Source organism: Gossypium arboreum, chromosome 7 (assembly GCF_025698485.1).
Source record: "Gossypium arboreum isolate Shixiya-1 chromosome 7, ASM2569848v2, whole genome shotgun sequence".
Classification (NCBI taxonomy): Eukaryota; Viridiplantae; Streptophyta; class Magnoliopsida; order Malvales; family Malvaceae; genus Gossypium; species Gossypium arboreum.
Genome location: NC_069076.1, coordinates 2362395 through 2378900, shown reverse-complemented (window position 1 = coordinate 2378900; position 16506 = coordinate 2362395). Strand labels below are relative to the sequence as shown.

Genomic DNA, 16506 nt, shown 5'->3' with positions numbered 1-16506 from the left:
AACTCAGATCAGTCCAATCAATTCAACTAATAAATCATAAAATGACATTCAAATAAGTAAACTTTTTCTATTTCTCATTCGTATTTCAATCAAGAACAAAACTCCATATTGCAAAAATAAAATAAAAAACAAAAATAAAAAGGGACCAAACGAAAAGCAATAAAAGAATTCTAGTTTTTGCATTCTGGATTTGAAAACTTCGAAACTTCAAATTGATAATCACACACTAATATCTTACATCACGAAGCTTTCGTGGTAAAACTATCCCGCGGCTGTACTTTGATCTTGATTATGCTCTTACTCACCATTTCCAATATCCTTGCCGGTCTTTTTTCTTTTTCCGAGGCCAAAAAATCAGGACTGCGGTGACAAAGAGCCTTGTGGAGCGGCATTTCAATTGTCATAAAATGATCTCGTCTTGCACGCTCACATTAAGGGTCTTATTCGGAAGAACAATACTATTGATCACAACAACTTCATCTTCTACTATTACAGCCTCTCCTGCAACACAACACAAAGTAAACTAAAACTCAACATTTCTTCGACTGCATCGGAGATTTTATCCGCTAATGTTATATTTTACCAAACTGTCTAGAAATTTGTTAGTAAGAAAAACGTACCAAGGATAGTAATTCCGAGCTTTGCGTTGTAGTCTCCATCGGCCTGGAAAAATAAGGTTGAGCATCAGCCAGCCAAGCAAAATAAATCTGCCTAATGTACCAATGTTCGAGTATGATCTTTTGTTATGGCAAATTTTACTAGTTTCTTCCTAAAATTTGTTGAGCTGTTATCTGATCATGCATGCTACATTCATAAACAAGACTGACTGAACACAAATTTGTTTGATTCTATTTATGTGTGTGTCAATTTACGTATATATATTGCATCGATACATGGGAACTTGCCTGGACACGAGACCATTTTCCTATAGACGACTTCCATCCAACAATAGAATTAATAACAACCGCGTTTTCCTGCCAGAAGAAACATCAAATTATATTTTTCTCGACCAAGTAGAAACCAGCACCAGTTTAATACAATGAAAATCGTGGAAGTATTTTATTTTCAAGTTTTCACTTCCTTACCTGAACCTCAACATCATCCAAGATGATGCAACCTATAAGTCTCACCCCAGCTCCTACACGAACATTTGCCGAAATAGAGACATTGGCACCGATCTGTTCATGAAAATGACTTAGAACACAGTTTCCACATTTGGGCAACAAATACCGAGAACTGGGAGTACCTTTGCAGTCGGATGTACTTTGGCCGAGGGATGCACATAGACATCACCAACAATCGAAGCACTTTTGGTTCCATCTCCACCAGCTAATAGATCAGGGGAGGTATACCGGAATTGAGCAAGATAAAGACCAGAACATTTTAAAGACATCCTGTGTGGATAATAACAGGTTTAAATACAATGATAATTCATCAGGAGAAAACGCAACATCAACCCGAAACATTTTTACCCTGGAGTCTTGATCTGTTCCCAGAAATCCATAGTTTCGTACGTATATAATTGCTTCTTTCCAGCAAAAGGGGACAAGATATCTTGATCCAATCTAACAAAATCTTGGGGAAGAGCCCTACTGAGAGGAAATAGATATCGGCATTAAGATCAGAACTGTTTAAACACGGTAACACTAGTGACAGAGGACAACCTTGTTGGAGACTGCAGCGTTTCAAAGCTTGACAAATGGCGTAAATTAGCTGCAATACGACAAAAAAAAGGTCATTTACCGATAACAAGAGAAAATTTTTCCTCGTATATTAGCCAAAAAAGTATTGTAAAAGCACGAAGACAATACAACCTTGGTCTTCTCGGTGTGTGGAGACTTCTTGAATGGCAGTAAAGATATCAGGAGTAAAGACGTAAACTCCACAGTTAATTAAATCGCTTACCTGCAATCCATTGGAAAAGCCAGCTTAGGACTATTAATCAAGCTATAAGGGAAAGATTAAAATAGCACCATGAACATACAAAAGTCTCGGGCTTTTCGGTGTAGTGCAATAGCTCTTTTGTGATCGGGTCAGCAACCAACTCACCAAACTGACTAGCGGACTCAGCAGATACCTGAATGGGAAACAAGAAAATGTCAAAAGACGACCGCAGGTCCGCAACAAAGACCGAAAAAACGAAAAAGAAAAGAACTTTCCTTGATTACTAACACAGTTCCCATCCCACTGTATCTTTTGTGAGCCTCTACAGAAACGAGCATCTGATTAATATTCAGGGAATCATATTGATAACTATATAAAGTTTTACAAGGAACAGGGAAGTTACCGAGCATGTCTGTCAATGGAAAACTGCAACAAACATCACAGTTTAGCAGGAAGATATGTGACTGTACGAAAAGAAAACGATATGAGAAGTAAATCAAAGCTTCGCACATCAACTTATCAAAATGAACACGAATGAATATGAATAAAAGGAATGCAGAATTCGAACCGGATTGTCTTCCATTATAATATTTCTGAAGTAATAGAGGCCACCAGCTGAACCATGGGGTTTATCCTCTTTCAAGTATCTAACTCAATTTAAAAACCGGAAAAACAAATGTGAGATCCACCGTAGGATAGAAAACTAAAAATTAGAACAATATAATAAATCAGTGCACTAATCACCTCACTGGTATTTTCAGCTCGTTCGAGATCGAAGAGACATATAATGTGAACTCTCTTTCCTCGTAAAATCCAATTAGAAAAATTTGAGCCAAATTCGGTATCTATATAACAAACAAGAGGAAGGTATAGGAAATCAATGAACATAAACATAATGATTTCTAAGGGTATGCCTCAATAGAAGGTAAAAGTATCGTAGAGGCCCCTGCATTAAGAGTCGTATTGCATTTTGCCCCTTCTACTCAAAAAAAATGGAAAAACTAATCCCTATCCACTAAATCAAAGAGCAAACTGATCTTTTTGTTAAAATTTTCATCAATTTTTACTGTTAAAAACTTGTCCCTATACGAGCGACATATTATTATTTTGTTGGTCTGTAACAGCACAAAGAACCAATTTACTCGAGGTGTCCATATTTTGAGTGAAGGGACGAAATGCAATCATAGAATGAAGTGTTTGAATCATGGAATATAAGATCAAAGCGACAATGAAAATACAATAATGTGAGAAATTAGTATGAAAATTTTGAAAGAAATTAATTAAAAAAAGTACCCGTTTACAAGCAGAAATTGGGTGATGAACCATCGGCTGACCAGCTAAAGGGAATAAGGGTTTGGGAGTATTGAATGAAAGAGGTCTAAATCTAGTCCCTGGATAATGAATCCAATCATCAAACATTAAAAACCAAAATCCAAACTCAACCTGAAAGACAAAGGCTAAGGGTGTTGTCGTTACCTTTGGTGGGTCCACCAACCATGATCACAGCAACCACTTTCTCCATGTCTGAAAACCCTAGATCTTCTGAAATCAAAATTTAGGGAAGTGAGAGATCGGATTTCAGTTGAATTCTGGGGTTTTAGTTTGGACAGTGGAAGGAGTTTTGTTTTTTTTTATTTGGTTGTTGAGTTAGATTTGACTCACACTTTTCTCAGACCAAATACGATGTCGTCTGTCACCGTTTCAATTCACAGCTGTTTCGTAAACTTGAGTCCACATCCAGTTTAAATCTATGATTTGAGGGTAAATACTACCCTTCAATTAATTTAAATAAAAATTATTAAAAAATTATTTCAATCAATTTTTATTTAATCCAATCGATCTAATCAACTAATTAATTTGATTATAAAAGTACTAATTTAAAATACTACAATTTAATAAAATCATTTCAACTAGTTAAATGCATTAAAACTGTTAAATTATAAAATATAATTAAATATAAAAATATATATATGTATTTGATTATGTTCATATAATATTTTTATAAAAATTAAAAAGATTGAATTTTTATTTTATTGGCATTCACATCGTTGTATTATTATAAAGGTATAATAATTTATTTCGTTCACTAATTTTATAAAAATTATTATTTTAGCCCTTAATTTAATATTTTATCCTTTTAATCTTTAAATTTGTATATTTTATAAAATTAACTCAAAATAGATTGAAAGATAACGTTTTTAACTTTTTGATGTGGCATATACGTGAATAACACGTCAACATTTAATTAATTTTTAATTTTTTAAAATTCAAAAATATATAAAATTATTTTAAAAATAAAAAATCTCATGCATGACACGTCAGTAAAGTTAAATTTTAGAGTGAATTGATAAAAAATACAAATTTAAGGGTTAAAAGGTAAAATTTAAATAAATGACTAAAATAACTTATTTGTAAAGTTAGAGGGCCAAAAAATTATTATGCCATAAAGTCTAGAAATTAATTTCTCTGTTATGAAAGTCGTTGTAGCCTGCCACAATAGAGGACTAAAATGTCATTAAGTAAACCATTTTTCTTCTTCTTCTTTTTTGTAATAAATGTTGTTGCAATGTCATATTAAAGAAAGAAAGAAATTACATGTTGTATTTGAGATTAAAATTTAGCATTTTAAAATTAATTATATAATCAATTATGACTTTTAGGTATTCTTTCGTAAAGTTTTAAAACATTGTCATAATTTTTTTCTATTTTTAAGTAAATAAAAATAATAAATAGCTTTTATCTTATGTAGTATTTTTAAAAAAAATTATTTATATATAAAATTTTAACATACTTTTACTATTTTAAATATAAAATATTTATTTTAAAATAATAAAAATTAGAATTAATTATAATTAAATAAAAGAATTCAATTAATTTGTTTTCTAAACACCATGTTTGAACTTTTAACCATTTAGAATATGCATATGTTACATTAAGATGAATTTTGTGCAACATTAATGATTATTTCTCTATCGTAGATTTGTATTTGTATGTAAAAGTACTACAAAGATCTTCGTATTAGAAGTTAGATTGTATTTTATCTTTTTACTAAAAAAATGAGTAAACTAATTCTCAGCCATTAGATCAAAGAACAAACTGCATTTCTGTTAAAATTTTCATATATTTCTGCTATTTAAAAACTAGTGTAGCTAATGAAAGTCGTATAATTACACGTCCTTATGCTAACATACAAGGACCAATTATTAACGGTAAAAATAGATGGATCAATTTATTCTTTGATATAACGTATATAGAATTTTGAGTAAATAAAGCCAAATGTAATCCAACTTCTAGTATAGGAATCTTCATGATACTTTTACCTGGATTTGTGGTATCAAAAATCAATACAACTCAAACCCATCTAACCTGCTCAATTGCCATATCCAGCATGCAGCAATATCCATATATAAGCTTTCCAAAACAAGTATTTCAACATTCTTCTAACTTCTACTCAAACTATACTTCAATAAACATGCCAATAAATAATTATGAACCATAAAAACAAGTTCTTTTTAAATTATAAGCAGAAAGGTCATACAAGAAAATAATGTACCACTGTTGGTTTCATTACATAACCGATTACATCTTCTTGTTTGGATTTCACTCACCTGAACCTACGAGAAATTGACACTGATCTCATGTGTAACAAAAATAAACATTTCCCCTTTTTCACCCTTTCTACTGCTTCACAGAAAACATTGATGCTGAACTCAACTCTTACGAGTATATACATGCTCCGGGATAGAACCGACAAAGATGTACTCCTTACAACACAGCATATGGATTGGAGCTATCTGTTGCTTTTGATCATAATAAGACTCAGTCCTAAAGATGAATGACCTACTCTCTATTCTCGACAGTGTAACCTAAGATCAATTACTATAGTTCCACACATTCCACTTGCAACGTCAAATCCTTGATTCCAGCATCATGTAAGATGTGCGACACTTGTGATTTCATAGCAGCCTTGTCAGTTTCTGCTGATATATGAAGGTGGACTGTTCCAACGATATCTGTGTTTGTAAAGCTCCAAACATGCAAGTTCTGAACACGACAGACCCCTTTCATGTTCGAAATATCACTTATGGCCTTCTTCAAAACCGGCTCTTGAGCCCTTGGAACTCTTTGAAGCAAAATTTCGGAGGAGTTTCTAAGCAATGGGATAACCGATGATATAATTAAAACCGAAATGAATATTGAACATGCAGGATCAGCAACTAGCCACCCCTTGTACTTAATTAAGAGAGTCGACATAACAACTCCAACACTTCCCATGGTGTCTGCCAGAACATGCAGGAAAATCCCTTCCATATTGTGGTCGATGTGTCCATGCTGATGCTTCTGGGGCAACTTCCCTTCTGATTGAAGTTGGTTCTGTAGGGGTAACTTCCCATGGTTCGCACCTAGATCATGATGATGATCATTGTGATCATGATGATGGGCACAATCATGGTGGTCATGAGCATGGTCATGTTGATGTCCATGGCTGTGGTGATCATGATGGTGGGCACAATCATGAGGGGCATGATTGTGATCATGGCCATGGTGGACATGAAATTCGTGTTTCTTGTGATCTTCGGCATGGTAATTGTTGCTGTGATGTTTGTTCCCGTGATGATGTTCATGGCCAGAGCAAGAATCTTGGCATCCATCAGAAACATATACAAATTCATGGTGTTCAACATGACTCTCATGATCATGTGAATGCTGATGATGATGGTCGTGAGAGTGGGAATCAGAATGAGAATGCGAGTGCGAGTGCGAACATGATCCGCCATGTGCATGATGATGCTCCTCATGAAAGAATATCAAACCGACCACATTGACAACAAGCCCTCCAATCGAGACAGTTAAGAGACTGTTGGTTGATATTTCTTGAGGATCCAAAATCCTCTCGAAGGATTCCAACACAATTAATGCCCCGACTAGAACTAGGAAAACTGCATTAGTATACCCCGATAGAATCTCAAATCTGCCTCTACCATAATTGAATTGACTATTAGCAGGCAACCGTGAAATATACGAAGCATAAAGCCCAATAGCCAATGCCGCACAATCGAACAACATGTGACACGCATCCGATATCAACCCAAGACTATTACTCATGAAGCCAGCAGCAAATTCCACAACCATGTATGCAGTATTAATCAATAGAAACAATGCAATCTTCCGAGACTTTCGCTCACTCAATATATGTTGAATTGGTTTCATTATCGACATGCTAAAAGACTCCGATGATTCTACCCCCAATTCAATATAACTTGTATAAACCGGATCAAGCTCTCGAACAGCAAAGTACAACATCAAACCGCACAACAACAATCCCAAAAGCGATAACTCCTTGAAATAAAACAACTCCAAAACAATGGTACAAACAAAAGTAACCATAAACTCCCTCTGAAAATCTTTAGAACTCATTAACTTGTCATCATCATTGAAATTCTCACTCAAAATCACTCCAAAAACAACAATATTCACCAAAGGCCAACCTAAATTATCAATAGAAATATTTCCTCCTCCTTGACTTTCGTAAACAAAGAAACTAACAGCAGCAGGAACAAAAAGCATAACAGTGGTGAAAAACGATGAAATCAATCGAACCTTTTTTCGACCAAGCTGTCTAATGCTCCCCCAATTCATGGAAACCTTTTCATAACAACCTAAAAACCCTGATAAAAAGGGCAATAACATTGGCCAAATTCTAACACAACCATCCCTAGGATACATCGAAAACCCCGTCTTATTCAAAGGAAAACAATCTACTCTATCCCAACTTAAAGATAATAGCATTAACCCAATAAATAAAAAGCAAAACCCAATAATCTGAGACGAAAAAACCGACCTTTTCTTGGGGTTATTATTCTCCTTGGAAAATAGCCTGCCAGCAAGGTTTCCCGATAGTTCAGCTAAGATCATAGCAGCTGTACCACAGTATCTAAGAGCTTGGAACCTGAGAAGTAATATAATGGACAAAAGGAAGGACTTAGAGAGTAGGAGTTTGAGTTGAGGGGTGGAGAGAGAATTAATGGGGAAAATTGGATGGTTTCTGGGGTTCCTTTTGGAGAAGAGGGTAAAAGAGAGAGAGAGGAGGAAAGAGAGGAAGGAAAGGAGGAAAGAGAAAGGGAAGAGTGAGAAAGAAGGAGGGGAAGAGCGGATGAAAGGAAGGAGAGAGTAAAGAGAGCGAAGGGATAGGAGGAGGAGGAGAAGGAAAGAAATGGAGGATTTCTTTTGGGAGGAAGAAGAAAAAGAGGAAGATTGGAGGGAAAGGCGGTGTTTTGATGGAGTTGCAGTTGGGGTTGTGATGGAAGGAGGGTATGAATACGAAGGGTAAGATCTTGGGGTAGTTTGGGTTGGGGTTGTGAAAGCAGTGGCGCGTGGAGGGACGGACAGGCGGTTGGGACGGTGGTGATGGTGGTGGTGCTCCGCCATTTGGATTTTTCTTTTCCTTTGGTGACTTTGGGTTCAATTTTCCCGACTCTGATTTTGGGAGAAAAAGATACCTGTCGGGGCCAAACTTTAAATCTAATAAATTTCCTTCGATATGCATTTCCTAAAATCACCCAATGAAATAGTGACAAGTCTCAAATTAAACTCCAACGCTATAAGTTGAAAGTGAAAAAGGATAGGTGTCATTATTTCATTGGATTAAAAAAAGGATCTAATCAACTGTATGTAAATTTGCCCCGATCTGCCGAGGCTGAAAATTATGACTTGGACTGGGTCGCACCAGGAAGACAATTTTTATAATTTAATATCGGGATTAAGTCACATTTTGTATCTGTATTTTCACAAAATGTTTAGTATGGTATTCGTATTTTAAAAATGTTTAATATGGTACATAATATGAGTTTTATTACATGATACTTATGTTTTATAAATTATCTATGTGGTACATGTGCTTTGAAAAAGTTCAATGTGATATATGAATTATCAATATATATTTTATTATGATACTTAGTGTTAAGATCATCAGAAATTGCTAAATTAGCCAATGAAAATTTTACACGTATTAACCATATATTTAGTTATTTATTTTAATTTAATTTAATTTATTTTTATTTTATTTATTTTTCTACATAATTTTATATCATCTATGTGGACTTAGTAATTTGGAAAAAAGAAAGTTCTATGTTGAATTTGCATTAGATGTTTAGCAATTCACTAATAATGTTTACACTAGGTATCATAATAAAAACATATGTTGATAGTTCAAGTACCAAATTGGGTATTTTCAAAGTACAAGTACCTTATTTGACATTTTATGTAAATACAGATACCATAAAAAATACATATTAATAGTTCAGGTATCACATTGGACATGTACCCTAGCTAGCTTGATTGGCCTAACTCATTTTGGGTAGGCTTATGTAACAACCCAAAATTCAATGGTGTCGAAAATTGTGGTTTCGAGACCTCATTTCTGTAAACCGAGTAATGATATTTATGGAGTTCGTATATTAATGAATTGAAAATTGGTTAAGTGATTTAGCCAAAATTGTAAGTAATTAAGGCTCATGGACTAAATTATAAAAATTTAATCGCTATAAATTTTTTAATTAAGATAAGACTTAGGGACTTGAATTGCAATTATCGGTAGGGCCAAAATAAACCATTTCTAAAAGGATGTTAGTGGGCAGAGATGGATGGTGCCATTTACTTAATTTAAGTAGTGATTAAGCTTAAATAATTAAGGTTAACTTAATTAAACTAGTTTAATTAAAGTAAAATCATAGTATAAATAGAAATTGGTGGAAGGAGAGATGCAAGATTCATCTTATCCAACCAGCCAAGAAGAAAAGAAAAAGAAAAACAACATTTTGTACTTTCAAGCTTTTGGTTATTGAATTGGTAAAGTACAATCAAGTTATTTTCTTGTAATTTTTATAGATTTGAGGTCATGAGAGCTTGATTTAGCTAGCACATGTACCAATTTGTAAAACTGTTAAAGTTTTAAAGTTGCTACTATTGAGAATTGAAAGAAATTGGTGTGAAATTGTTAGAAACTAAGCTTAAATTAAGAAAAAGACTAAAATTTGAAGCTTAGTTGTTAGTTTTATAAATCAGGGACCAAATTGAATAAAATAAAAATTGTTATGAAATTGAGGTAGGAATAAAAAGTAGAGGGTCTCTAATGAGTATATGTGAAATCAAATTTTAATCCGAAGGTCTAGATCGAAAGTTTTGCTTGTCTCAGGTTTAAGGGCTAAATTCAATAAATTGCAAAATATATATGATTTTGAGTTTGAATGTGATTTGATGTGGAATTTGATATTGCCTTATTTTTGAATTATTATTCGTAGTTAAAGACGACGCAGGACCGTCAAAAGGAAAAGGAAAGACGAGAGCCGTGATGAGTGACGCGAGCTTTCAGTTTGTATCTCTATTACCCGAGATTAATCTAATTACTGCATATTCATGACATTATGCATTATATAATGTTGAGGTGAGTTGTTAATGGTTATTGAGTTGAAATTGAATATCGAGACATAAACTAAATTGAATAGAATAGAAAGTTGTATGACTTATCTGATATAGGATATTGGTATGAAATTGAGCTGAATTATGTTATATTATATGATGAATTGATGTTGAATTGAGAATGATGGGATTTTAATTGAACTATATAATGATTCGAAAATTGGTTACTCTATTAACTGTAAAGGTTTATACTTCGATTTAGTCGATGATGCACTTATGTACCAATATATTTACTTTAGTTTATCTGATGATGCACTTATGTGTTAGTATACTTGTTCGGTATATCCGATGATGCACTTACATGCTAGTATATTGCTTCAGTACATCCTATGATACACTTATGTGCCAACATGATTACTTTGTTTTATCCAATGATGCACTATGCATGGCAATATAATTGATTCGGTTTGTTCGATGATGCACCTCGTGTGCCAATATAATTGGTTTAGCTTGTCCGATGATGCACTATGTGTGCCAGTATGTTTCCTTCAGTATACCCGATGATGCACTGCAATTCTAGATTAAGATGTAAGTTGTCTATTTCGTGCACCCATCTTGAAATTCGAGTTAGGTTAATAGGGTTATATAAATATGATTTGGCTATATGGTTGATTGAAATGAAATGTGATATTCGATAGTATGTGAAAGACCATACGAAATGGCAGAAAACATGCCTTGGGGGCCGAATGTATTAAAAGAGCTTATAAGCTCGAAAATGATAGAAATGTGATGTGAAATGTTGATCATAGCAAATGAATGAGAATGTGTCTGTAGATGATAATGTGAATTGATTAAGTTGGATAAAATATGAATAAAAATGAGATTAAACATCATATTGGTACATAAATGCATATGTAAATAATTGAATTATTATATTGATCATGCTTATTTTGTAACTTGAAATATGGAAATTACCACTGAGCGTAATTGCTTAGCGTACGATTTGTTTTCTCCATGCGCAGGTATAGTAGATTCCAAATAATTCGAGCAGTTGTTCCAATGTCCAGCAAGTGATCTTTGACTCAACAAAGTTTGTAAAGTTCTCTTTTGATTAGTATATGGCACATACATAGGGTTTAAGTCGGTTTTGTATCGAAAACAATTGAATTTAAAACTTGGTTGCTCAATGTTGTTTTGAAGTATCACTTTGGCATATTTTAGCTTAAATGCAATTTACATATTGTTGTTTTGGTTATAACCGAAATGTAAAGTATTATTATAGGTCTCCCAAACTTGTACCATGTTGATTTTTATAGAAAAAGTATGTCACGTCGCGACAACATATCCCCAATGTCGCGATGATGAGTAGGCTACGATTCACGTCGTGACAACGTGTATTTGAGGTTACAACAAATCCTACTCAGTATGTTGTGTCACAATGAGGAACCTCAACGTCACGATGTCAACTAGATGTTTTAAAATTCTTACAATTTGGTCCTAATTCAACCTTGAGATAGCAATAGAGCTTTCGTAAGCTCATATAAGACCCAGAAATAAACACAAAACATTTTATATACATGTTTTCATATATTGAGATGTTTTATGTTATAAATTGAACAGTGAATTGATCGTAATTTCTTCAGCAACAAATGTGACACCTTACAACTCAGACCTGACGATCGGGTCGGGTATGGGGTTTTACAGACTTACAGTTTGGACTTATATTTTTAACCTCAGATAGCCCCGACTTAGTCTGTTTTACTATTTAAAATAATAAAAAAAATAAAAGTTTATATTAACATTATTTTATAATTAAATTAAAATAAAATAATTTGTTATTATTTTTAAAAAAGTGAAATGGTCCACTTGGACGAAAATAACTCAAAATTGGATTTTTTTTTTTCAAATTGGGCATCTGCTTTATCTCGCCCATGAACACCTCTAATGTTAATAAGGTCTTTCCAAAGTTTGAGCTACTAGTTTAGCCCATATTAAATTATATTTGAACAAGTATGTTTTTAATTAATTCAAGTATTTATATATCAAAATTATTTTTAATTAACTTTAATTATAAAGTATATGAAATACTAGTAAAATATTTTTTAAATAATGATACAAGCACTAAATGTAATTTTTACCATTAATCATTACTATTAAATATTTTAATGTACAATTTTATTCAACCACAACAAACACTTTTAGATATTTATAAAAAATAGAAAAATTCAGCAATGATCATCTACAATTTTATGTTAATAAAAATAGAGAAAATTTTATAGGAAAATGTAATTTCACGTCTGATAAATCAAATTTTTATTCAAATTTTTAATTTTAAAATTTAATTTATTTTCTCTTATTAGAAAGAGAATTTGAAATCACAATTTCAATGTGTATCCTTATCCTAAACAACTAAATTATCTTTAGAATTTCACCATAAATAAATAAAGATCGAAAAGCCAAAATCAATAGAGTTGGGGATGTTCATTGCCATGCTGATCGTTGCCTTGTTGGGACCCTGAAATCTATCCCAACTTAATCCATTTTCAAGTGCCCAAATCTTCTATGATTCAATACATTATAATATTGTTATATCGAAATATACTTATTGTACATGTTGGGCAAAGTTGATGGCTTTGACAAAAGGTACAATCGTAAGAAGCCAAAAGATTGTTGTCATAGCATGTGCTTGCCTACAGAGGATTAAAACACCCATTGCCCATCTTCAATCACTGCCTTTGCCCATACTCCTCATTAAAGTCCAAAGCTTGGTGTATAATATACGTACGGATACTGTCGATCATCTTCTTACATTTTGTTTGTCGTAAAAAAAAAAAACATGAAAACCAAAGTCTTTTACTGTTGTTTGGTCTTGTTTTTTCTGGGTTTTCAGGGTTATGTTGATGCAAGACTATTAGTAGAATCAAAACCGGATAGAGATGATACTGCTGCTTATGCTCGTTGGTTGGTCTCCCAGAATTCTTGGGGTATTTTAACGTAATTAATACCTCTTCTTCTTTTTCTCTCTCTTTGGACTCGTTATTACAAAACAATCAATAGCTGTTCTGATTCTTGTTTTGGGATTGTTATTTGGATTCTGTGTTTTGTTTTCTTGTTCTTTAATTGTTTGATTAAATGACTCAATTGACTGTTATTGTTAAATTCTGAGTTGCAATTGTTAAAAGTTGAAGCTTTGACTTCCTTCATTTTTGTTGTTCCATTGATAATATTTGTTGTTTGACAGCATTTTTGTTTAATTCAATTTCGAAATTGAGCAAATTAGTCCCTAAAAAAATAGGTGCAATTTAATCCCGTCAATTTTGAGAAAATTAGGTACAATTGATGGAAAACATTAATGTTGATTAATTCTCCTTGGTTGCTCACTGTCGAAATTGCCAAGATTAAATTGCTCTATTTTTTTTTGGGAGGACCAATTTGTTCAATTTCAAAATCGAGAGGGACTGGAGGGGTCCTTTTACCTTTATTATTATTGTTATTAGCTGAGCTTATTGTCATTTAATTTTGCAGTACATTATCAATTGAGTTGGAAGGGTCACCATTTGGGTAAGTTTCTCACTCCCTTGCACACACACATATGTATATATGTATATATATACTTATAGGTAATGAAATGAAGATAGTCCTCATGTTTAGGCTCAATGCATTTTGTTCCTGTCTTTGGCTTATGCTTATATTTGGTATCTTTGGTGGTAACCTATGTTATTTGGACTTGATGAGTGTCAGATATAGGTGTATATCCACAGTTTTACATATATTTGTTGGATTATACTCTCATTACTTGTGTCAAATATATGGTGGACATAGGTACTTTAGGGCAAAAGTCGAGTTTGATGATATCCCATTACATTTTTCAGAATATTAGGAGCTTTCATATACAATTCACCAGTTCGGCATCATTGAGAAAGCATAAGAGTGCTTTAAATCCGGAGTTAGGACATAGATGTATAGTTATTTACCTGTATGTCATCGCTCACAACTATACAGCAGGTCCCTGTTTTTTGTAATAAACATACAGTATTTGAATCTACTTGTATGAACATGTCAAGAGCTTTTAAAATTTGCTGCAGGAATGTCGTCTCGTTTAGTGATGGGGTACCTGGAAAAGGTACTGGTGTCCCATATTTCTATTTGACAACCCTTGATCCAACAGCAAGAAATGCATTAAAAGACCATCGGTCCTCACTTGCAATCAGTGAGTATCCGCTTGGAACCTGCAGCAATGCCGACCCAGAAAGCCCTGTGTGTGCAAAAATCACACTCACGGGAAGGGTATGTTGCTAAATCCAGCTTTGTTTTATCTCGATCGAGCTTATTTTGTTGCATATAGTATGTGGATATAAATAAACTCCCAAGTCTTTTCTATAAAGATGATAGCTTGTACCTTTTTTACTACTCGAACTGTTAGAAGGAAAAAGAAAGAGTGTAAAGAAGAACGAAATGACCTTTTTAATGATTGTTAAGCTAATTTAATTGTCTTGTCTTGTTTTAGTTGGTCCTACTTGAAGCAAACTCCAAAGAAGCAGAGTTCGCTCGAACTGCGCTGTTCACAAAGCATCCGGAAATGAAGGGTAATTCTTAACCAAAATATGTATATCCACCAATATGCATATATCAATATGTGGATATGACCCTCTCAATACATGGAAAAACTTGGTAACACATACCAATATTCTACTGATCAAAGTTTGCGTTGTTTGGACAATACAGGGTGGCCTAAAGGTCACGATTTCCAGGTTTTCAAATTGGAAATTGAAGACATTTTTATGATTAACTGGTTTGGCGGCCCTAAACCGCTCACAGTTGATCAATACCTCAAATACAAAATGTGAGTGTCAAAGCTGTATACCGTGTTTGCTTTTACGATTGTATGCTAATTAATTCTTTTGTCTGGTTGATATGGATTTTTGCTATCTACAGGAACATATTTGCCATCGATAAGTGAAAAAAGTGAAATACAATGCTGAACTCCATTCTTGTACATGATTATATTGCAAGTGAATGTAAACTGTGTTTAATGAAAACTTGTAAATAAATCGAACTATTGTTTATGGTTCATGTTATTGAAGTAAGAAATAATCCGAAGCCAAAAAAGAGAAAAGGTTATTTGATTATTGTTTTGAAATCTTTGAAAGTAAATGATGAAGTTGTATGTTCTTTAGAATCAATAGGTTGCAGTTTTCTATGTTTACCTCTAAATCTTTACGGCAAATGTGTAACAGGTGAGAGTTCACCTTTTAGTGTTTGAAAGTAAAGTTTGAGCTACTGCTTGATATCTATGTTATCGACTTACCGAGACTCTGGTTTGAGTATCATATCCTTATATGCATGTTGTCGGATATAAGTGTTGATACTTACGACAGATTTTTATCTGAAGTCTATATGTACTGCCTATGTATGAGTTTTGGAGAGCACAAACCTAGTCATTAGAAGAACGTATTTGAGTGCTATTTATGTTTAATCAAACTATTTTATCGACTTGTGCTAAGCTTTCAATAGAGAAAGTCTGGAAGTAAGGCTGGAACGAGTATGAATGAGGTTAAACTTAAATCATCTCTAATATTGTTGATATTATAATGAAATACTTTTTGAGTGAGGCTATATATATAATTAAGATTAAAAGTAATTAAATTTCGAATCTACATTTAATAATTACATAATTATTTATTTATTAAGTTAATCTATTAGAAGTATCATGACTGAATTTTTTTGGTTATATGCCACTACGAAAGTTACTCTTTTTCAAGCTTTAATTCAATGGATTTGTCATATGTGTTTCTCTCACGGGATATCTATGATATTTTTAGGTTAAATTTGTTTGTTTAATTTAATTCATTCCATCTTATGGTCATAGTGAATCTTTCGTTATGAAAATGATCATTACTCAAATCAATAATGATAAAATTATTTATCCGAGACAAATGACTCTATAGTCATGTTTCATTTTCATAATTTGCTTTGAGAGGATAACATTTACTTTACTTAATTTCTTTGTTTAGTGTTTTATCTCTAAGATAAAATACTCCAATTCCATGAAAGTGAATTGATTTAACACAAAAGGTCATGACATATAAAAAAGAATGTGGCGACCTCATCCCTTGGCTTCCCTGAGAGTCAAGGAATCCATAAGAGTGTCATAAAACAGGTAAAAGAATGTTGCAACTTTGAAGATTGACTTAAAAGATTAAT

The 16506-nt window shown here is 33.0% G+C and overlaps 3 protein-coding genes across 5 annotated transcripts; 1 reads left to right on the top strand and 2 right to left on the bottom strand.

Annotated features, from left to right (window-relative positions):
• Positions 1-21: 21 nt before the first annotated feature.
• Positions 22-3647, bottom strand: LOC108489693 (uncharacterized). 3 transcript variants are annotated; one of them, XM_053030450.1, is made up of 16 exons: positions 3547-3647; positions 3361-3426; positions 3178-3275; positions 2629-2729; positions 2453-2531; positions 2288-2348; positions 2162-2206; positions 1985-2079; positions 1815-1905; positions 1665-1713; positions 1473-1592; positions 1247-1394; positions 1086-1178; positions 906-974; positions 621-663; positions 22-501 (listed from the first exon to the last, which is right to left on the bottom strand). In XM_053030450.1, exons 2-16 carry the CDS (start codon positions 3404-3406, stop codon positions 401-403), a joined length of 1239 nt encoding a protein of 412 aa, XP_052886410.1. In that variant the 5' UTR covers positions 3407-3426; positions 3547-3647; the 3' UTR covers positions 22-400. The 3 variants fall into 3 exon arrangements, with proteins under 3 accessions (XP_052886410.1, XP_052886409.1, XP_052886411.1); XM_053030449.1 differs by having other exon boundaries at positions 3361-3630; XM_053030451.1 differs by having other exon boundaries at positions 1473-1589; positions 3361-3630.
• Positions 3648-5370: 1723 nt separating this feature from the next.
• LOC108481854 (uncharacterized) lies at positions 5371-8478 on the bottom strand. Its single transcript, XM_017784950.2, has one exon. It carries the CDS (start codon positions 8311-8313, stop codon positions 5764-5766), a length of 2550 nt encoding a protein of 849 aa, XP_017640439.1. The 5' UTR covers positions 8314-8478; the 3' UTR covers positions 5371-5763.
• Positions 8479-13054: 4576 nt separating this feature from the next.
• Positions 13055-15485, top strand: LOC108471617 (uncharacterized). The gene is made up of 6 exons (XM_017773213.2): positions 13055-13296; positions 13828-13863; positions 14388-14589; positions 14810-14888; positions 15028-15145; positions 15238-15485. Exons 1-6 carry the CDS (start codon positions 13139-13141, stop codon positions 15260-15262), a joined length of 618 nt encoding a protein of 205 aa, XP_017628702.1. The 5' UTR covers positions 13055-13138; the 3' UTR covers positions 15263-15485.
• The last annotated feature ends 1021 nt before the right edge of the window (positions 15486-16506 follow it).